Below are 27,243 nucleotides of genomic sequence, written 5' to 3'. Positions count from 1 at the left end.
TCAGTAGATAGGAAAGCTGCTTTCTCACACACTGTTGTTGCCTTCTCTCCATTGAGAAAATGGTAAATTAGTAAATAAAATATTAAACCTGCCCTTGACTTAACACAGAGCCACCATCCCTTCATCTTGTAGTTCTCAGACACTCTTTCCTGCCCTGGCAACATACAGTGGGTGGATATCTATGTACCCAACATTCTTCCCTAGGGATACTGTGATTTAGATAATATCCCAGAAAGTTAGAAGAGGGAGAAATGTAGTGCAAAGGACTATACACCTACTTGTTAAGCTACAGGGATAGACGCACATAAGAGTGAAACCACTGGGGGAAAAAACAAAACTGGAAAAAATAAATCTTTCTAGCTTATATTTTATTTATTTATGTTTGGCCACACCGCACAGCATACAGGATCATAGTTCTCCATCAAGAGATAGAACCTGTTCCCCCTGCAGTGGAAGCATGCAGTCTAAACCACTGGTCTGCGAGGGAAGTCCCTCCATTTTGTATTTTAACACTGAACTTAATTTTTTAGGGAGTTTTCCCCTCAGTCTTTCATTATGTAGATAACATAACCAAGACACAAAAGTATACTATAGATATATTAGCAAAAATGGTCTTATTTTATTGTTAACAATGTACAGAACATAAGGATTTTAATGTGTTAGTTGGGAAGCTTGTGTGCATGCTCAGCACTAACCTGTGTCAGACTCTATGTCCCCATGGAATGTAGCCCACCAGGCTTCTCTATCCTTGGGATTCTCCAGACAAGAATACTGGTGCAGGCTGCTATTTCCTCCTCCAGGGGATCTTCCCAACCCAGGGATCGAACCCGTCTCTCATGCATTGGCAGGCAGATTCTCTATCACTGAGCCACCTGGGAAGCCTCAGTTTGGAAGCTTACTTACACTTTACTATGTGCCTTTAATTGAGTTATCACAACTGTTCCTTCTAACAGACATGTTGGTGGCATTACTCTTGCTTGCATGCGAGTTAGATGTGGATTTCTTCATCTTTTTTTCTCTGTATTCCTAATTAAAAACTTACCCATGGGCAATATTTTAAAATACTATTAAATCAGAGTAACAGGAAAATCACAACTCACAAGTACAATGTAAAAATTTGTGATACCACAGCTACTAACTCTCTAGCTGCTCACTCCGTTTATTCACGTTCACTTTGGGGCAGGCTAGGTAAACAGTGCGGCTACTTGCAACTTCTATCACCTTGGTTCTGACCACATGCCTGTCTCTTTCATTCAACAAAAGTACTCTGAAAAACTTCCAAGTAGACTGCTGTTATACAGGGATGAATCTCAAACATTTTTAAAAGTAAATCAATAACTCAAAAAAAGATACATGCACCTCTACACTCAAAGCAGCACTATTCACAACAGCTAAGACATGGAAGCCACCTAAATCTCCATTAACAGATGGATAAAGGACATAGTACATATATACAACAGTGGAACAGACTGGTTCCAAATAAGAAAAGGAGTACGTCAAGGCTGTATATTGTCACCCTGCTTCTTTAACTCATATGCAGAGTACATCATGAGAAACGCTGGCCTGGATGAAGCACAAGCTGGAACCAAGATTGCCAGAAGAAATATTAATAACCTCAGATATGCAGATGACACCACCCTTATGGCAGAAAGTGAAGAACTAAAAACCCTCCTGATGAAAGTGAAAGAGGAGAGTGAAAAAGTTGGCTTAAAGCTCAACATTCAGAAAACGAAGATCATGGCATCTGGTCCCATCTGCTGCTGCTGCTGCTGCTAAGTCGCTTCAGTCATGTTCGACTCTGTGTGACCCCATAGAAAGCAGCCCACCAGGCTCCCCCATCCCTAGGATTCTCCAGGCAAGAACACTGGAGCGGGTTGCCATTTCCTTCTCCAATGTAGGAAAGTGAAAAGTGAAAGTGAAGTCGCTCAGTCGTGTCCGACTCTTTGCGACCCCATGGACTGCAGCCTACCAGGCTCCTCCATCCATAGCATTTTCCAGGCCAGAGTACTGGAGTGGGGTGCCCTGGTCCCATCAGTTCATGGCAAATAGATGGGGAAACAGTGGAAACAGTGTCAGACTTTATTTTGGGGGGCTCGAAAATCACTGCAGATGGTGACTGTAGCCATGAAATTAAAAGACACTTACTCCTTGAAAGAAAAGCTATGACCAACCTAGATAGCATATTCAAAAGCAGAGATATTACTTTGCTAACAAAGGTCCGTCTAGTCAAGGCTATGGTTTTTCCAGTGGTCATGTATGGATGTGAGAGTTGGACTGTGAAGAAAGCTGAGCACCGAAGAATGCTTTTGAACTGTGGTGTTGGAGAAGACTCTTAAGAGTCCCTTGAACTGCAAGGAGTTCCACCAGTTCCACTGCATCCTAAAGATCAGTTCTGAGTGTTCATTGGAAGGACTGATGTTGAAGGTTAAACTCCAATATTTTGGCCACCTGATGCAAAGAACTGATTCATTGGAAAACACCCTAATGCTGGGAAAGATTGAAGGTGGAGGAAGGGGACAACAGAGGATGAGATGGTTGGATGGCACTGCCAACTCAATGAACTGGGAGTTGGTGATGGACAGGGAGGCCTCGCGTGCTGCAGTCCATGGGGTTGCAAAGAATCGGACACGGCTGAGCAACTGAACTGAACTGAACTGATTACCAGTCATAAAAAAGAATGGGAAAATGCCATTTGCAGCAACATGGATGCAACCGTAAACTACCATACTAAGTCAGAAAGATAAAAACAAATACTGTCTGATATCACTTATATGTGGAATCTAAAATATGACACAAATGAACTTATTTACGAAACAGACTCACAGATATAGAGAACAAACCTGCGGTTGCCAAGGGGAAGAGGGAGGGGGATGGATGGAGCAGGAGGTTGCGGTTAGTGGGTACAAACTAAGACACACAGAATAAATAAACAGGTCATACTGCATAGCACAGGGAACTATATTCAATATCTTGTGATTAACCATAATAAAAAGAACATTAAAAAAGAATGTATATATATGTGTGTGTGTGTGAATCAATTTGCTATACAGCAGAAATTAACACAACATTGTAAATCAACTATACTTCAATTTTAAAAAAGGTAAGCCAGACTTGTGGTTAACAAAGATAACCTTGAAAACTGATTTGCAAACTGTGAGATTAGAGCCATGAGGACTGGCAGAAATCACAGGAAGTACAGGAGTGAGAGGGTTATTCAGGGTTGGGATCTGACAGGTTGGAAACCAGACAAGAACAAAGGAGGCAGAGCCACAAGGATACAGGACAAAGTCCTTTTGAAATGGCTAAGCCTAGGGTCTGGGTTGGGTAGACAAGGGATGGGTAATGGTCAGAGAGAATGCAAGAGTCTGAGATGCTGGAGGCAGAGTGTTCATGGCGAGTCCAGCCACAGATGAAGGGTGGTGGAATATAGTTGGGAAGGAAGTGAATCTCCCTATCAGAAGAGACTAAATACTCATCGAGTCATATCATTGAGTCTGCTGCTGCTGCTAAGTTACTTTAGTCACGTCCGACTCTGTGCGACCCCATGGACGGCAGCTCACCAGGCTCCCCCGTCCCTGGGATTCTCCAGGCAAGAACACTGGAGTGGGTTGCCATTTCCTTCTCCAATGCATGAAAGTGAAAAGTGAAAGTGAAGTCGCTCAGTCGTGTCCAACTCTTTGCGACCCCATGGACTGCAGCCCACCAGGCTCTTCCGTCCATGGGATTTTCCAGGCAAGAGTACTGGAGTAGGGTGTCATTGCCTTCTCCAATCATTGAGTCTAGTATACTGAAATTCCAAAGCACGATGGTCATAGCTAGGATATAAAGGCAGGTTGTGAACAGGGCGCTGAGCTCACTGAGGAAGATGACGGAACATTCCAGAAGGAGAAGGAAATAAGCAGAGAGCAGACATTTGAAAAGTGAAGGAGGCAGAAATATTCTGAACAGGTAGCAGAAAGTAAGGGTTGCCCTCACTGCCCCCTTGGCTGCTGGGAGGAAAGGGATCAGTGACTGGCTGCAGAGAACTGAAAGGGAGATGAGGCTGCCATTATGGGGGGCGGGCACCAAGCCAGTTAACCGGAGGAGAGAAGTGTGCCCAAGGAAACCAAGTGTGACGGAGCATCACGATACTCACGCAGCCCAATACCACTGGGTTTTCCCAAACATCATGTGACACGGGGGAGCTTGAAGTCACTAGAATTCCCAGGCTTTTGCACACATAAATTCTAGTTTCATCCATTCTCCTTTTGCTGCACCAATTCAAATCAAGAAATACTTATTGAATGGCCTGCCAAGTGCTAAGACTCTTGAAATAGTCCTTGACCTCAGAGAGCACACAGTTTACCTGGGGAGACAGATATGATAACTGACAATTATAATCTGGCGAGTCTAGTAATGGAAGTGAATACAAAGGTCAGAAGCTACCCAACATGTTTTATATTTATATCCTAACAGAATCTCATTTTCAGCTCATTACACTGAACAGTCTAGACAGTCTGTAATCTTCATATTGTCATTTAACTTACGGACCGTTTGCCAATATTTCAAATGTATTGAGTCTTAAGCAGTAGGAAAAGAGACTTAAGTAATTTTTTAGGAGACGAGTGAACCTTAAACTAGACGAATGAAGTTTTGATTGGCTAAAACTCAGAGGCTTCATGTAATTCTGAGACTCCCGTCTTAAACACATATATCACATACATGGGAAAATACTTGAAGTCTTTAGGTACTCAGTATTTATTATCTGAAGGGAAATCATTTGTGTTGGTTTGTTTTGAGATATGGATGCTCACATTTTAAAACTACAGTGAGTCAAATAGTGAATCTTTCAAGTAAAGACAAAAACAGAAATAAAAGTAGTTTGTATACTGTAGTATCAGTTTTGAAAGAATTAAAATAACAAAACAGAGCTTGTTTGTATATGTAAAGAATCAGTCTAAGTGATTCCACAGCTGATTGTTATTAAGACTCTTTTGGGTACAGAGAGGCTGGCATTATGGGTGACCCTCACATCTCATGTTATACATTGCCATAAGGATGTTCTCTAATCTAGCAGGTATTACTCTTGTAATCAGAAGGAAAAAGTCTATGAAGGTGATGGCACCCCACTCCAGTACTCTTGCCTGGAAAATCCCATGGACAAAGGAGCCTGGTAGGCTGCAGTCCATGGGGTTTCGAAGAGTTGGACACAACTGAGAGACTTCACTTTCACTTTCCTGCATTGGAGAAGGCAATGGCAACCCACTCCAGTGTTCTTGCCTGGAGAATCCCAGGGATGGGGGAGCCTGGTGGGCTGCTGTCTATGGGGTTGCACAGAGTTGGACACGACTGAAGCGACTTAGCAGCAGGCATCTTAAAAAGGGATAACTTGACTTAAAAAGGGATAAACTGACTACTTTTAAAGCACACTCATTCTTGAAGATACCTACAGGTATCAGCACCCATAGTTTAAAAGTACCCTCCACTTTTGAAGGGGACAAGTACCTTTATGCTGGTCTTTCTTGTTTAGCCTGTCCCTTAACAATTCAAAGGCCTCTTCCTGGTGTTAATTACCCTTACAGTCTGGTTCTACCTCTCGTTACCTTGCCAACTATCCACCCAACAACTTCCCTACAAGCCCCTACTCCAGCCAGACTGGTCTCCTGGCTGTCCCAGGATCGCTTCTGATACTCCTCCTACCAGAATGGACTTCCATTTGGCTGTAAAATTCCTACTCACCCTTCAAGGCTCAGCCTGAGCCCCCACATCTGTCAAGAAGCCCTCCAGGACTTGTCAATTCCTCCTCTTCTCTATGCAGAGAGAAGGAATAGACACTTCTCTACGTGTCTATTAACTTAGGCTCTAAATATAAATTAACAATAAAATTTGGCTTCATCTTCCTTTGGAAACTTCCAGAGCCCCCAGACACGTAAGTTGCATCTTCAGCACTCTGGCTCATTTATGGCTATGTGTTTCTGCTGCAAGTCTTTGATGAAATGGCACAAAGGTTAAGGGTATGAGCTTTGGATTCAGACAAGGTCCACCACATATGGGTTTTGTGACTTTGGGACTCATCATTTCAGCCCTCAGGGTCTCAGTTTCCTTCTCTATAAAATAAGACTAATAATTTGTACCTCTGACTCATTAGACATATTAAATCTGATGGTAAATTTAAGGCAATCAGCAGAACAAAAATTATAATAATTCTATCACTTCAAAACAAAGTAACAGGCAGAATCCTTATAAAAAACCAGAAGGGTTGACTTTAAAACTAGTTGTGGGGTGGAGGGGGATTGTGGGTAGTGGACAACCAGCAGGGCTAAAAATCAATGACTACAGAGAAGATTTAGAAGGAAGGTCCTGCCTTGCTCATTGTAGTCATCATGGAGCTATGCTGAAGAGCTCACAGAACACGAACATAAAAGATATAAGGAGGGTGGCTTACACGAGGCACCTAAGAATATTCTTTGTTCCTAAGGAGCTGGAGAGCCTCTCTCTGGAATGACTTCTCCAAGAGCAGTGAACCGGTAAATAATACCTTAGCTGGGCTCTGGCCTCTTAGCCAAACACCTCCTTTGGGTTGAGCCTGATGACTCTGAAACTAGTTACAAAGTAGAAGAGCCCTCCGACAGGAACATGGCCCTTCCTGGGCGAAAACAGCAAGGGACTGACTTCAGGAAAAGGCAAGCAGAACTGTTCACACCTGAACCTCTCCAAACATTCTGGCCATGCTTTATCTCACTATTTCTAAGTACCATCACTGGGATTCTTCTATAGGGTATTATTATTTAGGATTATGAATGAATGAAAACACATGTGCTTCATTTGGACATGCTGGGCCGTACAATCAAAACTCACATAGTTTAGAAGATAAATAATAGTTGTTTGGAGAAGGTTATTTCTGGCATCTTCTTCTCATCTCAGCTCTGAGAATTCTTATGCACATGCTCATCTTGGTCAGGACATACCCTCTGTTCCAGCAAAGCTGTCCCAGGATTTCTACCGCTTGAATCATGGCTCACACATACTCGTCCTCCCAGATACAATACTTGTGTAAAATTCTCTAGCGCAGAACAGAATTTGGAAGAGAGGAGAGGATCTATGAATCACAAGAAATCTCAAAAGAGTTTGAGGGATTTTATATTCAATATAATTGCACTAAAACATTTAGCTCTGGTTTCAGGGGAAAAAAAAAATTGAAGTGGGCAACGATAAGACAAAGAAACATTCTTTCTTTCAAAAAAGAACTGAGATTAATAATTTCAGATGATCTAACAACTGAATGCATTTTCTGCCAAAGAATAAATTTCTTCTTCCTTTTAGATATTTCCTACACTGAGGTTCTGGAGGACCTGAAGGTAATCTCCAACCAACAGTAAGCTGTGGAATTATGCAGCAAATTCTGGAGCTGCTGGAAACTAGCTCTGAATGAGTTGGGTAGTATATGCTTGTATTTCTGATGAACAAATGTTTTTCTTGGCATGGGAAGAGGGAGATGGGCAAGTTGACTGAGTTCCCAGGACATGGAAAGCTTTCACTTGAAATGTTTTTTCCATCCTTGGCACATGAAACTGTGGCTAATTCAAAAAGTCACAGAAATCTCAGGCAGGTGGGTTTCTTGGGAAGGATCTATCACATGATATTCAACTTTAGGGCAGTGATAATTTTGGAGGCTTTCTATTTGCTGATGGGGGCAAGGTCTAATAATTTAACCACCAAAGACTGTTGGATATCAAACAGAAGATGCAGAATCATCTGTACTGCTCTGCACCCCGGGACTTACAGACATCTTAGGTCTTTATTGTAGAATTGCCACTCTTCATAATAAGCATTAAAGTAAACTCGAGATCACATTTTAATGTAGAAATTCTGATGTCAAAAATGGAAGGTTAGTATTCTCTGGCCAGATAATTCTGAGACCAGCAGAACCTATTAAAAATTATGGCCGAGCCATTAAAATTATGTCTCCTATCCCATGTGCTAAAAACGATGTAAATCTTGGTACTTCACAATTACTCACTGGAGAGTCTCCATTTCATTATTGTCATTTTTAAAGAAACCACCTCTTCTTTCTTTCACCCCAAGAGAAATCTGATTGCAACTGGAACCTGTGTGGAAGGTTCTGATGTCCTAGCAACTAACTGGATCCTCTTAAAGGTTGAATTTTATGTCTTACCTATTTAGAAATGTGAAAAGCTTCTCTTCAAAAAGCAGGCATCTCAGATCTTAATTTTTAAGTGTTACGTATTGCTGCAGTCAAGGTTAAATGAATTGATGGTTTGGCGCTAGACTCAATAAAATTCTTAGAGAAGATTTTATTTTAAGCTTAAGTGTAATTCACACACTAATATTTTAAAGTTCTACTTAATGTCTTACATATCATATATGAAACAAAGCATGTATTTAGGTCAAGTTATATTTTAAGCAACCTCTAGGAATAGCCTATATGTTAACTATAAAGGTCTATAATGACATTTATTAAAGATGGGATTAATTTCATGAGTTCTACTCTAATTTTTTCCACTCACCATGGTAGGGGTGAGTGACAAACTGCCCACAGGGCAAATCCATGTCCATGCTCATGCCTTTGCATATAAAGTTTTATTGGAACACAGCCATGTCCATTTGTTTACATATTATCTAAGGCTGCTTTCCCATTACAATGGCACTGTTGAATGGTTGTAACAGAGACTCTGTGGCTCATAAACTTGAAAAGTATTTTCTATCTGGCCCTTTACAGAAAAAGTCTGCCAAATCCTTGATTTATAGCTTGTAGAAATCAAGCAAAACAAGCCTCCTCTAACTCATATATTATGTTAAAAGACTGGCAGGCAAAATTTTCAAGCAGAATAAAAATTTTTTACTAATCTATGAGTTTTGTTGGTTCGTTTCACTCTATAGCTTCTCTGAATTGGATTTAACCGCAACCAAACACTCTATGCTTTTGGACAAAGACACAGAAATAAAAAGCTACTCCATTCCAGGGTCAAATGATTATGTGTGCTTGCTCTAAGGGGCTCTGCTACCAGGGGACTACACTTGTAATGCCCATGTCCCCAGCACCACCACTCTTTCTGTCTCCTCCTGAGGACTGGAAAGGCTTACAACTTGTCTCAACCTGCAGTTTCCCACTTCTGCAGAAGGTCTTGTTATCCAGTGAACAACAATAAAGTTGAAAATACTCTTTGTCAGGGAAGATTGTTTCCTCTTGGCAGATGGATGCGTCAGAAAGTTTCTGTTACAGCAATCCCTAAGGTTAAATCTTTGGATCATTGATCTTTTGAACTTGCCTCTTAACCACCTCCCAGAATTCTGGAAATAAAAGCAAAAATAAACAAATGGGATCTAATTAAAATTAAAAGCTTCTGCACAACAAAGGAAAACATAAGCAAAGTGAAAAGACAGCCTTCCGAATGGGAGAAAATAATAGCAAATGAAGCAACTGACAAACAACTAATCTCAAAAATATACAAGCAACTCCTGCAGCTCAATTCCAGAAAAATAAATGACCCAATAAAAAAATGGGCCAAAGAACTAAATAGACATTTCTCCAAAGAAGACATACGGATGGCTAACAAACACATGAAAAGATGCTCAACATCACTCATTATAAGAGAAATGCAAATCAAAACCACAATGAGGTACCACTTCACACCAGTCAGAATGTCTGCGATCCAAAAATCTGCAAGCAATAAATGCTGGAGAGGGTGTGGAGAGAAGGGAACCCTCCTACACTGTTGGTGGGAGTGCAAACTAGTACAGCCACTATGGAGAACAGTGTGGAGATTCCTTAAAAAATTGCAAATAGAAATGCCTTATGACCCAGCAATCCCACTGTTGGGCATACACACAGAGGAAACCAGAATTGAAAGAAACACATGTACCCCAATGTTCATCGCAGCACTGTTTATAATAGCTAGGACATGGAAACAACCTAGATGTCCATCAGTAGATGAATGGATAAGAAAGCTGTGGTACATATACACAATGGAATATTACTCAGCCATTAAAAAGAATACATTTGAATCAGTTCTGATGAGATGGATGAAACTGGAGCCGATTATACAGAGTGAAGTGAGCCAGAAAGAAAAACACCAATACAGTATACTAACACATATATATGGAATTTAGGAAGATGGCAATGATGACCCTGTATGCAGGACAGCAAAAGAGACACAGATGTGTATAGCGGACTTTTGGACTCAGAGGGAGAGGGAGAGGGTGTGATGATTTGGGAGAATGGCATTGAAACATGTATAATAACATGTAAGAATCGAAATACCAGTCTATGTCTGATGCAGGATATGACACGCTTGGGGCTGACGCGCGGGGATGACCCAGAGAGATGTTGTGGGGAGGGGGGTGGGAGGGGGGTTCATGTTTGGGAACGCATGTACACCTGTGGTGGATTCATGTCAATCTATGCCAAAACCAATACAGAATTGTAAAGTAAAAATTAAAAATAAATAAATAAATTTAAAAAAAAAAAAAAAATTAAATGCAAATGAAATAAACTTACCCTTGTACAGCTTGGTTCTGTGGAGTTTGTCAGACATGTTAGAAGTACAACTAACTGAATTGCAAACTGTGATGCCTACAAGAAATCGTTGGCCAGTTAAAAGAAGTCAGTATAAGTATCTAACTATTTCCACTGGAAAATTAGGGGACAGAACCAAAAGCATATCCACAAGTACAAATGAACACCAAGAAGATCATCAATGGATGAGTAATCAGAGTACCCAATGGCTGGTAAATGTCAGTCTTTAGCAGAAGTTGAAGTCAGAGACTGGCAGACAGAAGCACACAGGAAATTCTTCCAAGCTCCCTGCAGAGCTGCTTCGAATGCACAGAAATGGAAATGATGACCTCAGGTGCTGGGGGCAGTTAGTACAGGGATGGTTGGAAACACAAAGGTTTGTTGGCGAGAACACGCAGGATGGAGAACGTGTGACCAAGTGGTAAAGTTTATATGCAATGCAGACAACTTGGATTTTGATACGACATAAGAAGTGCCTGTGGTTTTTTGAGGAGAGATGCCCTGATAAAAATGCTGCTGATCAAATATCATTCTAGAGTTTACAACCGAAAAGCCAACTGAAAAGTTGTAACAGAAAACCCTTCGCTTTACAAAAAAAAAAAAATCACGAAGCTCCTTATGTTTTTCTACCAATTCATACTAGCAAAGACGTCTCTCGTTGGGTGGACTACATGGAGATCTGTCTTACACGGAGAAGGATTTCATGACCAAAAGTTCTGGGTGTTTTCCCTAGGTTGCCATTATGGCACAGGCTAAAAACTATCTTAATTCTCATATATCTTATGTATTTTGCACATGGTCTTAGTGTCTGATTTTTGTTTTAAGCGCACCACAGTAGCTGCTTCCTAAAGCAGGCCATTCTGTGCAGCATAACTGGATGGAGCGAAGAAAGAAACTGAAAATAGGAAAAAGATGGAATGTCACCATTGGCCTGACCTCTTACAAAGGATAGAGCTGAATTTCAAATTATGTATCCACCACCCAGGCCCTGGGGAACTACTCAGACCTAAACAAATCTCATCATGAAACGACACCAAGTTTCTCTCTTGTTTTATAGGTATATGGGTATGTGTGTTTTTCTGTACTGAAAGCAGTCTAAGAAAAAGCCTGATACAACCCAGTCTTCTATTTTATATGGCAGAAGGAACCCAGTAAACACAAACACAGCAGAACACTTCCTCTTGTTGACAACCTTATGATTTCAACTTAATGCATTGTTTAGAATAGCAATTACATGTCATTTCCCATTATCTTACACACAGAAGCAGCACTGCTTTTCTTTCCAACCACAGATCATAAAGAATACAGAGACCACATGCTGGTGAGACATGTCAAGACTGACAGCCCAGAGTCTAAGAGTTCTGTTTATGTCCAGAGCAAGCGTGTGGCCAGGCAGGGGGAATGAGATCAGCCCCCCAGCCCCAGCCCCCCATCCCCAGCCCCCACCTTCTCACGTCTGCCTTCTTGGCTTCCCTCACTCTCTTGGAGGGCTCCCTTCTCTCCCTTGTAGGGCTCCCCTCTGGATTGGGAGGCAAAGCAGCTTAGGAAGAACCTTCTTGCTCAGCCAGTTTCCTTCTGCCGGAAAAGACTGGCTCACTCTCAAGACTGCAAACATTTGACCACTGCAAAGAGCAGCGAGCATGTCAAGTCGTTTTATTCACATGTCTCACTAGGGGATCAGAACGCCAAGGACACACGGGTGATTCCCCTGGTTTTATGGATCTCTACTCCCCCCAGGCCTGCAACACATTTTTGGTTCTTGTGTTCAGAGCGACCTGGCAGTGTGGGAAACCTTAACTGAGAGCCAACGGCCCCACAGCTTCTCCCTATTAAAATGTGCAATTGGATTTCACATGCGTGTTTCAAACACCATTCAAGGCGTGATTTACAGGCTACTGTCTAGCCCCACAGCTGTTTTTTCATCCCCCAGATGTAACCATTTCTAGGAATCCACCAGTCGGTTCCCCAGCAAATAGCCTGCCCATTTTCAACCTCTTCTGTCATTCCTGGGCATTTTGAATCACACAACACCTACATAGAAAGGATTCAAGAAAAAATTGATTGAATGAACAAACTGTTAATTTTTCTTTCCATATTATCCATTAATGAGAAGAGCCCATTTGAAACCTTTTTTCTCTTTACCCCACCTTAAACCTTTAGGTTCATCCCACTTAAACAATCCTGACCCACTGATCCAGATTATTTACATACATTGAAATCAGCACAAATCCAATGAGTTCTGTGTAAGTCTCACTAGAGTGGCCACTCAGAGTGTTTATATTCATTATCCTTTCTTCTATAGAAAGAGAAAAACACTTTTAAATACTGCCACTTATCTCCCTGTGGCTAACAGACTACCTGTGTTACACAGAGAGTTAGCCAATATCATTTCATCATGTTTCTGCAACCACCCTTCTCCCAAGGTCCTAACCTTGTCTAGCTTCCAAGAATCAGAAATCACCCCTCAAAACGGTGAGGCTTCAGGCTATGAGCTGCGGTTAGTTCAATACCATGTTGATAATATCTTCTAAACATTTGATTCTGAACTTCTGGGCATTCAGAATGACACTGTATTAATTTATGATTCTTCTGTGTATCACATAGCTCCTGGCAGAGAGTACGGGCTCAGGAAGTTGACTGAGCTTGACTCTTTTTTAGCCTAGGGCTTCCCAGGTGGCACCAGTGTTAAGAACCCGCCTGCCCATGCAGGCAACATAATGAGACACAGGTTTGATCCCTGAGTCAGGAAGATCCCCTGAGGAGGCATGGCAACCCACTCCAGTACTCTTGCCTGAAGAATCCAATGGACAAAGGAGCCTGGTGGGCTACAGTCCATAGGGTCACAAAGAGTCAGACATGACTGCTAGCACGTGCACAGAGGAAGGTGAGCCATGCACTGAGTGGTCTGCAGGATGTCCATGTGCTGGAGACTAAGACCCACCTTCCAAGGGAGGAGGACAAAGGGGAAGGAAGGTAAAACATGGAGACAAATGTCCCAGGAAAAGCCTTTGTGAGGAATGGTGCTTGGATGCATCTATTTCACCCAAGTGTGAACGTGTTAGTTGCTTAGTCATGTCTGACTCTTTGTGATGCCATGGATTGTAACCCACCAGGCTCCTCAGTCCACAGAATTCTCCAGGCAAGAATACTGGAGTGGGTAGCTTTTCCTTTTTTCCAGGGATCTTCTCAACCCAGGGATTGAACCCAGGTCCCCTGCATTACAGACAGATTCTTTACCACCTGAGCCACCAGGGAAGCCCCATTTTACCCCACTGGCTATACAAACGTAGCTTCCATTTCAGATAAAAGCAACTCATTAACAATCATGTGAAGACCTTACAATCACATAAAATTCTATTTTGCCCTTTGTTGCAATATACCAATATCTTCCAAGGAACAGACTCTCAAGGTACAAAGGGGACATTTTCTGTAGTGTTTCACATGTGTTCCCCGCTCTCATCTCCCCACCCTGCCCCCTTAGCTTTGAGACTCTAAGTTTTCCTGGAAAACAACAACAACAAACAGGCTAAATTGCCACACATCAGCAGAGGAGGTAAGCGTGCTGACTTCACTAGGAGCCACCATCATAATAACAAACCTTCATTGTTAAACAGAAGTCCTTTAAGACAGGAATACCAGCAAGGAGTTACTATGTTTAACCTGGTGTTTACTGATTGGCAAAGGAAAGGCAACCAAATTCTGCAACTCAACAAAGGGAGCTTTTAGTCCCAGGACTTACCTTTCCTTTTCCTCCCAGTTTTCTCTGCTCAGACCTTGTGAAGGAAGGTTCATCACTTACTCTTTTGCTAATCAGACAGACCACGTGGACATCTTCAGGTAACCTAAGAAGTCTATCTTTTTAAACCCTTACATTAAACATAACCCTAAATTCATGCTTCGGCCTCAAAGACCAAAACTGCAACCCAAGGATGTAAACTGCTGAATAAAATGACCATTTATTAAATGTATATCTTTTCTCATTAATCTCTCAAGGCCATCAAGGGACAGGTATCATCATCCAATTTGACCTTTGAGTGTAGGAAGCTAAGATTGCCCAGGCAAACACAACTGGCACTGAGCAAAGTAAGACTCAAAGCCAAGCCTTTGTTCCGAAGAGCCCATGAACTTTCTTGCCAGCCCTCTAAGCTCCTACCAAGGACGTTAACGACAGGCCTTGCTTAGGAAACAGCCCGTTCCCTGGCCTGGGAAGTGTTCAGGCTAGCGGTAGATAACCGGTTACCAGAGATGCTGCAGAAGGCAGTCAACACCAGAAGATCACGGAAGAGAGCAGCTCCTAGGTCTCCTACGTCCACAAGAATCTACAGACTTCTTCCTCTCCTAAGCATGTGACTCTGCAGTCATCTGAGGCGAGCAATCAACACCCTTCTGTTTCTTTGGGCTGATCAAAACAAACCATCCTTTGCTCGGCTCTGCCACACCGGCCATCTCGCTCTCATTCTCTCTGGCGTACAGCTTTGATTACACCGCCAATGAGGAGACTCCCTCCAGGGCTCCCGGGATGTAGCCTGAAGCTCCGAAAGTGGGCAGTTACTCCCTCCCTTCAACTGATGCTTCCTCATCATTCTTCAGCCATAAGAAAAAAAAAAAAATCACAAGGTGACCCCGAAATGACACATCCCCACCATTCATCCTTTTCATTCCCATTCTGAATTGTGTTCACGTATACATCTGGTACCCCCAAACACTTCACAGCATACATACCAATAAGGAAACAAAGAAATACGCCCAGCATTCCTCACCTTCCTGCGCTCAACCACCGCGGAAGAACTCAACACGAATCCAGCACACACACGCTCTCTCCACAAGCTGCGCACACACAGCCGTGCAGACACGTCTTGTCTCGGAACCAAACAGACGCTCACCCAGTTCACTTCACCCTCCACCTCCAACGTCTATACTGTTCCAACCTTTGCACGTTTCTTCCTTCACCTGAACCATCACGTGTTCATGTACGATTTTCTTCTAAAACGAAGGCCTGGCTGTTAATCCCCGTCCACCCCCCACCCCAATGGTCGATGCCCGCTTGGAAGCCCGGTTTTACCATTGGAATCTTCCACTTCTTCGGCCGGGGTGGCTTTTTGGGAGGAGTGGTGGGCATGCGAGGAGAGGAGACTGACAATCCGTGGCCTGGGGAGGGTCAGGGCTTTTCCGTGGACCTTGAGGGAGTGTTCCTTCAGCTGGCTGATTGTCATGGTGGAAAAGGAGCACCAAGAACACTTATAGGCATGCTCACCTGGAGGAAGACAGTGGGGGCAGCAGAGGAGAAGCAGGGGAGAAGGGGGGAGGCAGCGGGGGCAGGGGGGAGGAGGAATAGCGCGGTTAGTTCACTCCAGAGAGCACGCCTCAAGCTGCCCGGTCTAAGAACCTCTCAGACCAACCCCTCGGCAACACCCCCTACCCCCTACCCCCACCCACCCCACTCCGGCATCAAGTGACCTGGTCCCTCTTCACCGCATGCTCAGTTTACGGGAAGGAGCCTATAATTGATCCCCCAGCAGAGCCTGAAATCAAATGTCTAGCTAGCTCCCTCAGAAAGTCTTCCCCTCTCTCTCCCTCTGTCTGCACAACAGAAATGACTGTCAGTTTTCATTTCAGCCTTTGCATCATCCACAGAAAATAATACACTTCATTCTTATTCCAAGGGTTGATGGGTGGCTTTCCCAGCACCAAGTCACTCAGTGCAAACTATTGTGCCATCCTTGTAACTCACTTCCTCGATGACTCTAGGCCTCCTGGATTTTACACATCCTATGTGTGGGGTTTTCTTTGGACCAGTTCACAAACTTGAGAACAAAACTCTATTTCCCTAGCTGATCAACAGTACAGAAATGGGTCAAAGTGATTTCTTAAACAACAGAGGTGTATAAATATATAAAAATGTGTGCATCTGTGTGTAGCTCATATATTTATATATTTGTTTTATATTTTTATAAAATAAATATTTTATATTTTCAATATAAAGGGCATTTAAATAGAAATAGCTCAGTTGGTAAAGAATCTGCCTACCATGCAGGAGACCCTGGATCAATTCCTGGGTCAGGAAGACCCACTGGAGAAGGGATAAGCTACCCACTTCAGTATTCTTGGGCTTCCCTTGTGGCTCAACTGGTAAAGAATCTGCCTGTAATAAGGGAGATCTGGGTTCAGTCCCTGGGTTGGGAAGATCCCCTGGAGAAGGGAAAGGCTACCCACTCCAGTATTCTGGCCTGGAGAATTCTATGGACTATACAGTCCTTGGGGTTACAAACAGTCAGACACAACTGAGCGACTTTCACTTCCCTGAGTAGAAATAAGTATTTTTGCTTTATTCAAATTAATTTTAATTGGAATATAGTTGATTTACAATGTTGTGTTTCTGTTGTACAGCGAAGTGAATCAGTTATACATATACACATATCCACTCTTTTTTAGATTCTTTTCCCACATAGGTCATTATAGGGTACTGAGTAGAGTTCCCTGCGCTAAACAGTAGGAGGTTCTTATTAGTTATCTAATATAGTAGTGTGTATGTCAATCCCAATCTCCAATTTATCCCCCCTCTTTCCTTGGTAACCATGTTTGTTTTCTAAAAGTACTTTCCTTTTAATTGTTTTTAATACCACTGAATTACAGCACAGATCACTATGATCAAGTTAAATGAGAATATGATTTACTTTTGCCCTAAGCCAGCTTTTAAATGAACTGCAGGGTGTAAAATGGGCATGCATACGTCACTGGACAGAAAAACACTGGTACAATCAACACAGAAAGCAATTTTGCTTTTAACAACAATAAATTTAGAAAGCTCAGGCTTGAAATTCACTAATTCCACTTCTGAGAGTTTATATTAAGGAAATATCCTTTAATACTTAGAAATCTCTATTTAGAAATATATATTATTTATGCTTAAAAAAGGGATAAAACAACCTAAGTCTCCAACCCCAGGGAAATGATTAAGTAAATGTGGGTATATCTTCTTGATAAATTACTATTCATTAAAATTAATTCTTAAAAAGTTGGTCATACATAGGAAAATAAAATTCTGATACTCAGAAAAATACATAGAAAGGCATTATACATTAAATTATAGTCACAACTATGAGAAATAATTACAGAGGAAATGGCTGAAAGGAAATATTGTCAAATATTAATAACAGTGTCTTTACATAATAGGTTGTGAATGGCTACTGCATTTCTTCTTTCATTTTCAAATTTTCTCTAATGAACATGTATTTTTAAAATTTATTTTTAAGGTAAAATGTAAAATCCAGAGGAAAGAACCAGTGAATGTGAACTGAGGACAGTGCTGCTGATGTGCTACAAACGCTGACTACAGCAAGGCAAGAAGAGCAGGTAAACCTCCATCCTCGCTTTCACCCTGTTGTGATGGTTACCTTCCTGCCACCTAATTACTAAGTGGAAAATTACTGAGTGGTTTCATGTAAGGCGAGCCCAGCATCCAAAGTCCTGCATTCAGCCTCCTTTTTACAACTGATGACCCCACAGCATGCATTTCCAAGAAAGCCTTGAAGAGACCCACACAAAACCTTGAATGATGCAACATGCTATAGCCCAAAGCAGAAGGAAGCTCAAAGAAGTCAGAGGACCCAAACAAGAACATCAGTCAATTCCACGCTCCTCAAACCATGACCTGGGAGCTACAGGATAATGCTGGGCATGAACAATGATATTTACTAACATAAGAAATACAGGGACCTCCCTGGTGGGGCCCAAGTTTGATCCCTGGTCAGAGAACTAGATCCCACATGCTGCAACTAAAGATCCCTCGTGCTGCAACTACAACCAGGCACTGCCAAGTAAATAAACTTTTTAATAAACAATTAAAATGATAAGTATACATGTCATTTTATATACTACTGCTCTTCTTATTTCACTTCTGAATTTTTCAGTGCAAGGATGGCTACATGAACCTTGGTGGGTGGTCATAAGTGGCATAACTTGAGAGAGAATTCCAATCCAGGTATCTAGTTAGTATACACTACTTTTTACCCTTTAAAATAAAATAGTCTACTGAGTAGAATAGACAAGTCAAGAGTCTTTTTTGAAAATGATTTGACTTGAGCCGTGTCATAGATACCAGTGGTCCAAGGTGTGCAGAGAACCAGATAACATTGCTCCCACTCTCTCTGGATGCTTTCTTCTTGCCAACCAGTGAGCACAGAAGGCCAGTCTGCTTGGTCAGCTCCAAGAATATACGCTTCAGCTCTGTGCCCTAGAGTCAGTATGTAGCCTGTGGCACTTTATTTTTAAGTCCTTCCCACAGGCCAAATCACTTACTTACCCAACTCCCATTGGTAGAGTGTTTTTGACAAGGCTGAGATCTATAGGAAAAACTTCTGAGGATAGTGTCCCAGCTGAATAATTTACAATAAACACCAGTTAGAAAAGAGTGGTTTGATCCCCAAAGCCTCTTACTCCTTGGACTTTAGTAAAATGTTCTGGGAGATATAAAAATACTAACAGAGAAGAGCCTATACAGCTAATCTGCCAACCACCCCCCCACCCCACCCCGCAACTGCTGTGAACTTAAGGCTTCAGTAGATTTACTCCATTAAGACATTCAACAGAACCCAACATTCAGGAAATAACGGAGAGATGGTCTTATTTCCACAGGGGATGAAGAGATGAGTTTTTATAACCATACAATGGAATTTAATAAATGAGATGGAAAAGTTCTAGCTGATTGAAAAATTTAAAGCTAGAATTCATGGTGGGGAGGGGTGGAAGGGAAGTTCAAAAGGGAAGAGATATATGTTTATATAGGGCTGGTTCACTTCACTGCACAGCAGAAACTAATGCAACATTGTCAAGCAATTATATGCCAGTAAAAAAGTAAAAAATATAAAACTAGAATTCAACAACCTCATGGACTGCAGCCTACTAGGCTCCTCCGTCCATGGGATTTTCCAGGCAATAGTACTGGAGTGGGTTGCCTTCTCCGAGAATTCAACTAGTATTCTAAAGAAAAAACTCATGGAGGAGACTTGATCTCTAGAAGAATCTCTGATAGTATCGGATTCCCCAATTTCCCTCTGTGTTTGAACCAAGTTCCTGAAGGGCTGTCAACACCTCTGGGGGGGCGCCACAGGCTGCCCGGGAAATGCCCCCAGGCCCCCTCGCCACTGCCTTTCCTACTCAGGCCTGATTAGCTATCTGTGGGCATCTCCATCATATGCAAGTAGAGAAGAGCAAAACAAAGAGGCAGCACCATGTGAGTGCAAGGATGTTTGGTTTTTGTTCTGGAGTCAAATTCTTAGTGAATGGGCTCTGTGGCTGACAAAGTGTTAAGTGTCAGTTGCTCAGTTGTGTCCGACTCTTTGAGACCCCACGGACCATACAGCCCGCCAGGTTCCTCTGGCCATGGAATTCTTCAGGCAAGAATAACGGAGTGGCTAGCCATTCCCTTCTCCAGGGAATCTTCCTGACCCAGGGATCAAACCAGGGGCTCCTGCATTGCAGGTGGATTCTTTACCATCTGAGTCACGAGGGTGGACATGAGCAGGACACTTTTTTGAGTCTCTGTAGCGTCTCCTGAAGAGTGAAGAGTTTCAACAGCATCCACCCTTTAGGGTTGTTTTGAGGATTAAATCAGATGATGAATATCACATCTTATTAGGGCAGATCCTAGTAGTTAAGGGATGTTCATGAAACGAGCCCGATGAGAAGATAGAGTAACAGAGATCAGCACAGCTCCTGGACACCCAGGACCCAAAGTCTCTTCTTATCTGGGGCATGGAAATGCATCTAAGGGCATCTCAGGAGAAATCTCAGATATCCTGATTTCTCTTTGCCCCTTTCAACATTTCTAAGATTATAACTTTATTTTAGTTGGAAATTACTTTTAGTAGATGTACCAATTCTTGCACTTCCATTAGAAAGTCTATATAATTGAGAAATTTCTCTTAAAAAAACCAGAACCCATGAGTAGCAAAAATCTGTTAGTGGATACCTACTAGTTGAATGAATGGACTATGACATAGGTGACATGGGGCTCGGTATTATTTTGCCTTTGGGCCATTCTTTAATTTTTATTAGATTGAGATAAAACTGAATACATGACGATTTCAAAGAAAACTTATTCTCATGTGTACGGAGCAAGAGACTTAAAACTTCCCTCACTAAAGACTACTGGGTTTCAAATTCAGAGAACTAGTGTACAACGAACAACAACTCACCAGCATGAGCTTTGAGGATGTGTGTCTTCAGCCGGCTGTTGTAGGAGGACTTGAAGGAGCAGAGTTTGCATCGGAATGGTTTATGGTGTCCATGGTGGGTTTGCATATGGCGATCCAAACTTGATGTAGAAGAAAAAAAAAAAGGAAATGACAGGATTAAAAACAGCATCCAACATTTTCTCATTGCCCTTTTCCAGAAATCCCATTTCTAAGCTGTTCAAAGTAATTTTGTTACTTTCCAAGGATGGCACTTAACCGGAAAAAAAAGATTGGCAAGAGTTGGGGAAGGAAGCTAAAGGAAGGAAGAAATCAAAAATATTTTTGGATTGAGAGACATGGCAGGGGAAACAGGTCTTGGTAGACTTATTTTCCCTTCTCTAAAGCATTGCAAAGTAGAAGAGGACATCCAAAAACAAAAGGTAAAATACAGACAAATTTAAGTTTTCTGCAGTCAGTGAGGAGTGTCTATCAAAGACGCCTTGAACTTATTCCCCACCTCCTCCCCAAAAAATGAGATTTAGAGAAATTTTGTATGTAAAAAGGGCTGACTTTCTTTTTAAATCTTAATTCCACCATGAACACCTGTGCAGGGCAAGGAGCTTTCAAAGTAGCTGAACTATCTGCGATGGGCTATCTGTTTCCAAAGCCTTTACAAATATGGAGGCCCAGGCAGGCATGTTTACAGGAAGCTGCGTGATCCAAAGGCTGGCCTTGCCTTCTGATAAACCATGTTTGCTGTATACCAGTCTTTCAGAAGCAACTTATACAGAAATTATTATAATGAACTCCCAGTATTTCATAATAATTACTACTGTTAAAAAAATAATAAATCTACCAAACAAGGTATAGGAAGACATTCTAATTTGTATCAGTGCCCCAGAGAACTAGATTCCATTCTAAATGACTCACATGAGATCGGTGCTTCCTAGCATTTAAATATATAATGTTCTCCCAAGGTCCCAAGCAGCACTTTCCCTTGCCTCAGGACACCTCCTTCTGGATGTCCTTCAGCTATCTTAAACTCAACCAACTCGGAAACAGAAGTGTCAGTTGTTGTTTTTTTTTAATCCAAAACACATTCTCTTCATTTCCTTTGTTTTTAGAAAGAACACTTCCATGCTGTCAGTCAACCAGACTGGAAACCTCCATGTCATTTGTACTGTACTCTGTCCCATCTCCCCTCCAAGAAGTCAATTTTTCCAAGCCATCAAGATCGTCCTTCCCTTAACTGTTCCCAAAGTTCCATTCTAACCCGGTGGCTCAGCTATCATGACCCTCCTAACTGGTCTCCCCCATTTTTTTTTCCCAACTCAAAAGCGCCTGGGATCAAACACCAGCTATTACTCATAAGCCAAGTGGCCTTGGGCAAGTTACACAACTTTTCTACATTAAAAGGCCTCACTTCTCTTATCCATAAATGGAGATAATAATGGGACCATACTTCATAGGGCTGTTCTGAGAATAAAATGAGATAATGCTTGAAGGCACTTAGCACAATGCCTGGCACACAGTGAGGCTTGATAAATGTCAGTGATTAAGATGTCCTACTCATTACAGTCTTCCTTTTACCAGTAATGTAAATTACAAAGCACGCACTCCGCATTCAAAGACCCCAAATATGGTCTCAAGTATTCAGACTTTACCTTCCACTGTATCACTTAAAAGTTAGTCCAACCAAGGACTTCCCTGGCAGTACAGTGGTTAGGACTGCATGCTTCCACTGCAGGAGGCATGGGTTTGATACCTGGTCAGGGAACTAAGATCCCGCGTATCTTGTGGCCCCCACCCAAGAAAGTCCAACAGCTGAGTGCCTCTGAACATCACCTTCTTCCTCAGGACCCTGGCCTCTCATCTTTCCTTTCATACTGTATGTTCTTTCCAAACTCTTCAAGTCCTACCTTCCTACTTGAAGACTTGACTCCAAAACTCCCTGTTCCATAAAATCTTCCTGATTCTTCAAAAGTGGATGTACCATCTCTCTTCTTTGAAACTTTGTACATTTTATTGATACATTTTTTAAAGACGTGCATTATGTTGCCAAGTCATTTGTATGCTTGCTTTACTTATAACCCAACTAGACCCTGAGTTCCCTTAGACCACCAACCATGTCCTATTCATCTTTATATTCCCCCCAAAGCATTTACAACAGAGCCTATTCATTCATTCACAACAACTTACTGAGGTTCTGTGTGTCAGAAAAGAGAGTCACTGTTCAACAAACATTTATTGAACAGGTGAGAACTACACTAGTTTGAGGCCAGGGCATGAATCTGATGAGAAAGATTAGATACTAGATCCCATATAATCATCAAAGCCATTGCAACCCTCCCTAACCTCCGTAGAAGCATCGCCTCTTCTTGCCTTTCAACAACCACTAACTAGCACTTTATCTTTTTGAAGAAGCAAACAGCCCATCATTTATTTTCAATTATGATAAAAATAAACAGCATGTCAGCCTCACAATCAGCCACCTTCATCCAAGACTGTAGAACATGTTATTGAATATTTCTCTCTCATACAGTTGTGAGAGAAAGGCAACAAAAGGTTGTTGCATCTCAGAACCATCCCTCTTCCTGTCACTCTGAACGGCCTCACACAAAAACCCAATGTGCAATTTCAAAGCTGTGCCAAGGAGTGGAAAGCTCCCTCTCCCAATCCCACTGCATTTCAAGCATCTCTCCAGCATCGATAAACTTCTTTACCATTCCAGGTTTTTTTTTTTTTAATGCCAAGCAATGACTCTTTGGTCACATGGGTTAACAGTCCTAATTTTACCTCCTTAGCCACTTAATTTCCCAAATGGAAACTTACTTCCTCTTATGATGACTAGGTCCTGGATGAATGTTTGACAGATGCACCAGTAAATTCATGTACTCCCTGGTCTTTCCTGGTGCCGATCATAGCAATTCCTCCCAAACTGTCATTTTTTTAAAAAAATCCCCAATTTAGAAAACTCTGATTAGAAAAGATACATGCACCCCAATGATCACAACAGCCAAGACACAGAAGCAACCTAGATTTCCACTGACAGATAAATGAATACAGAAGATGTGGCATATGTATACAATGGACTTAGTCATAAAAAAGAATGAAATAATGACGCTGGCAGCAACATGGATGCAACTAGAGATGGTCATACGAAGTGAAGTAAGTCAGACAAAAACATATGATATTACTTATATGTGGAATATTAAAAAATGATATAAATGAATTTTTTACAAAGCAGAAATAGATTCATGGACATAGAAAACAAACTTATGGTTACCAAAGGCGGGGGTGGGGTAGGGAGATTAACAAGTACACACTATTATATATAAAATACGTAAACAAGGACCTATTGTATAGCACAAGGAACTATACTCAATATCTTATATTAATAATAACCTATACTGGAAAAGAATCTGAAAAAGAATATGTGTACATATTTGGGGTGTGTGTGTGTGTGTGTAACTGAATCATTTTGCTATATACCTGAAACTTAACACAAACTTGTAAATTAAGTACACTCCAGTTTTTTAAAAAATGCTTGATTTTGCCAAGTCTGGTATCAAGTGAACAGTCTCCTGTCCTCAGCCCCATTTGACAGATAAGGTGACTGAGGCTCAAGGTAACACAGCCAACTAAACAGTGGGCGTGAACCATGAAAGGGGTCTTGAGACTCCTCCAACCTCTCGGGCCTTCCGCGCCCCTCCCCAGTTACCACTTGCGGACACTCGGTGAGCACTTACTTGTGCCTGAAAGCAGAAACAAAGGAGCAATACTGGCAGCTGTACTTGTCCTCGCGGGTGAACATGGCCAGGGCCAGATGGCTCCTCTCGTGAGAACGCAGCCCCTGCATGGACATCAGCACTCTGTCACATTGACTGCAATGATATCCCCCCGGCCGGGTTTCATCCTCCAACATTCCATCAAGCAAGCAGTGTTCACCATCCACCCGGTCCACCAGGGCGCCAGTGGCATCTTTGGCTGCTTCCAGTCCATCCAGGAACAAGTGGGAAGGGTCTTCAGCCTCCTGCTAAGAGAACCACACACACACACATGCCCCACCAACAAAATAAATATCCAACATCATTGCCCCCAGCTCTCCTCCTCTCCCTTCATTCTCCCAAACTCATCGGCATTTCCTGGTAAGGCTTCCTCCCCTGCCTCTCCGGCTCCCCCTCGAGGAAGGGCACACCCACATGCCATCCTCATGCAGTGGTGGTGATACGAGGGCAACATCTGGACATAGGTTGCTACTGTCTGAGAACTGTGAGGGAGGGGCTCTCCCACTTTTGAAGACAGTTCACTCCCTTATCTCCCGTCTGACAAAATTCTAATTGGGATCCTACTGAAACTGATACAAAGCAGGTTAGGGTTATGGCTCTGAGAAAGGAAGAGAGGCAGGAAGAAGGAAAAACAGAATGGTTTGGGCATTTAGGAGGCTTGGAACACCCTCAGCAGAGGAAGGAAACTGAAAGATCCAGCTCTTTGCCACCATGCTCATCTCCAACCCACAGACGGTGATGTCATCCCTTGACCAAAGGCTGCTATATAGTCAACACAAAAATTAAGGAGAAGCCTGGGTTTAAGTTGCTTGTGTTTTGAGGTGGTTCCTTGGATTACTGATTACCCAGGAAGAGGTGCTTTGTCTCCCTTGAGCGATTCGGGGATGCAAGGCTGGGACACACCACAATGGCGGCGTCCTATCCTGGGACACACCAGGATGGCCTGGCCACTGCTGGTCCCTGCACCACTCACGGCTGTGTCGCCAGCAGGAAGGCTCCAAGTCTTCAATGGGAAAAGCGGAAGTTTTACCTCCAGGCCACGATGGCAAAACAGGACGCAAGATCGAGAAGGGCCGATGACAAAAACACATTCATGGATCCAAAGAGATAGGGCAGAGCCCTGAACTAACTTCTCTGCTTGAAACTGATCAGTGGCTAACAATACCCTAGAAAGCAGGGATGGCGGCTTGGTTATTACAACAGTGACTAATATTTAAGATTGTGATGTTCAAAACAGGTGGCTTGATAACACATCGGAGGCAGACAGGAGGCGCTTGTCAGCAACATATAGGGAAAGGGGACAAATCAGGCCAAAGGGCTCACAGGGCCACCTGTGACTTGAAGGCTTTCAGGTTTAGATTTAACGTTTCTTAATGCTCCTCCGAGGACCCAGAATAAGAAGTTAAAAGACAGATTTTCCTGGGCTCTCTGTACCATTACCATGGGAGAAAGACAGACAAGCAGTTAGGCAGTGGGAAGAGCAGAAGAGGATGGGGAGAGAACCCACGGGGCTCCTCTCAAGAGCTCGAAACACTTGGAAGCGCAGACAAACACAGCACAGGAAGGTGACCCGAAGCCTCCTGTATCCTGAGGCCCGGATCTTCTGTTTCCACTGAACTATCCACGTGGAAGGAAACCAGATCGAAACGCAACTGGGTGGAGACACGGCAGATGAGGAAGATCCAACCTGTAAAGAAATCAAAACAAGCCAGACCGACCCCAGTGTAACTCAGGAATGCCCACGTCTGGGACACCCTTTCCTGAGTGTCTCTGAGCAGCGGCGTGGATTAGGAATGCGAATGGCTCACACACAAGACTTCTCATCCAGACCTTCCCAGTGCTCACCTTCACGGCGGCGGACACAGCGGGGACACTGCCGTACTGGACGTGCTTGCGGAGGTGGTTGCAGATGGCTCGGAGCGTCGGATGCACTTCCACACAGAATTTACACTTGTAGCCCACCACCTTCCTCTCCTTGATCTTTGGCACCTCTTCTAAGTGACCAAAAGGCTGGTAAAATACAGTGGTAGCCATCAGTACTCCAAGCCCTCCCTCAATGGCCGGCATTTATTCTTGCAGCTTACTAGATTTTACGTTACAGCAGATTAGCAGGTTAAAAACCAAGAGAGATATATGCGAGCACTTTTACATAATGAATTCATCAGAGGCGAGGCGCGCTGCCGACTATGCAAAGTCTCCAGAACCCCAATAGGTGATGACTTGTAAGGAGAGAAGTTCTCGGTGCAGAAGCCTCATCGTCACTGCCACCCAGTTATCTGGCTTTCAAACCCATTGTTCAACTACGCAGGTGAAACGTTGCATGAGCTATGCCATGAGTGAACTTCTTGACCAAAAAAAATTAAAGAAAAACAAAAATCTACTCCTGGAGATGTCTGGTTCGTGGAGCCGACACTGCAAACCAAGGCGTGGCTGAGAAGCACTAAGGACACGAGAGATGGCCCACAACTGCCTTGGTTAAGAGAGCGAGCGGTTGTCGTGAACTAGGCCTCGGATAATACAGGAAAACCACCCGACCCTCCCCTGGGGAGCCTTGGGAGGGACCACAGGGTGGGGGGCCGGGGCCGTGGAGAAGGGTGAGCAGAGAATGGGGGAGATAATCAAGCTCGAAATGTTTAATTGACTTATTGAGCTCTCTGGCAAGCTAAGTCACTAGGAAGCCCGGAGCGGTTTGGCTGGCAGCGAAGAAGTGCATGTGGGCACCAGTGATGAGAGGCCTCCTGGGGGAAGGGAAATCAAAACATAT

At 42.9% G+C, this 27,243-nt stretch overlaps 1 protein-coding gene across 3 annotated transcripts in view; it reads right to left on the bottom strand.

Moving 5' to 3' along the window:
* Positions 1-27,243, bottom strand: part of ZNF462 (zinc finger protein 462) — a 157,535-nt gene that overhangs the window by 61,564 nt on the left and 68,728 nt on the right. For all 3 annotated transcript variants that reach the window (XM_040237900.1, XM_040237892.1, XM_040237907.1), the window contains exons 4-7: positions 26,325-26,489; positions 24,441-24,544; positions 20,713-20,831; positions 15,579-15,770 (exon numbers count right to left, since the gene is read on the bottom strand). In XM_040237900.1, the coding sequence (XP_040093834.1) occupies positions 15,579-15,770; positions 20,713-20,831; positions 24,441-24,544; positions 26,325-26,489 (580 nt within the window). The remainder of the gene's footprint in view (positions 1-15,578; positions 15,771-20,712; positions 20,832-24,440; positions 24,545-26,324; positions 26,490-27,243) is intronic.

This window comes from Oryx dammah, unplaced genomic scaffold (assembly GCF_014754425.2).
Source record: "Oryx dammah isolate SB20612 unplaced genomic scaffold, SCBI_Odam_1.1 HiC_scaffold_1, whole genome shotgun sequence".
In the NCBI taxonomy this organism is placed as follows: Eukaryota; Metazoa; Chordata; class Mammalia; order Artiodactyla; family Bovidae; genus Oryx; species Oryx dammah.
The sequence above is the reverse complement of the archived record's forward strand: the minus strand, read 5'-3'. Positions and strand labels throughout refer to the sequence as shown.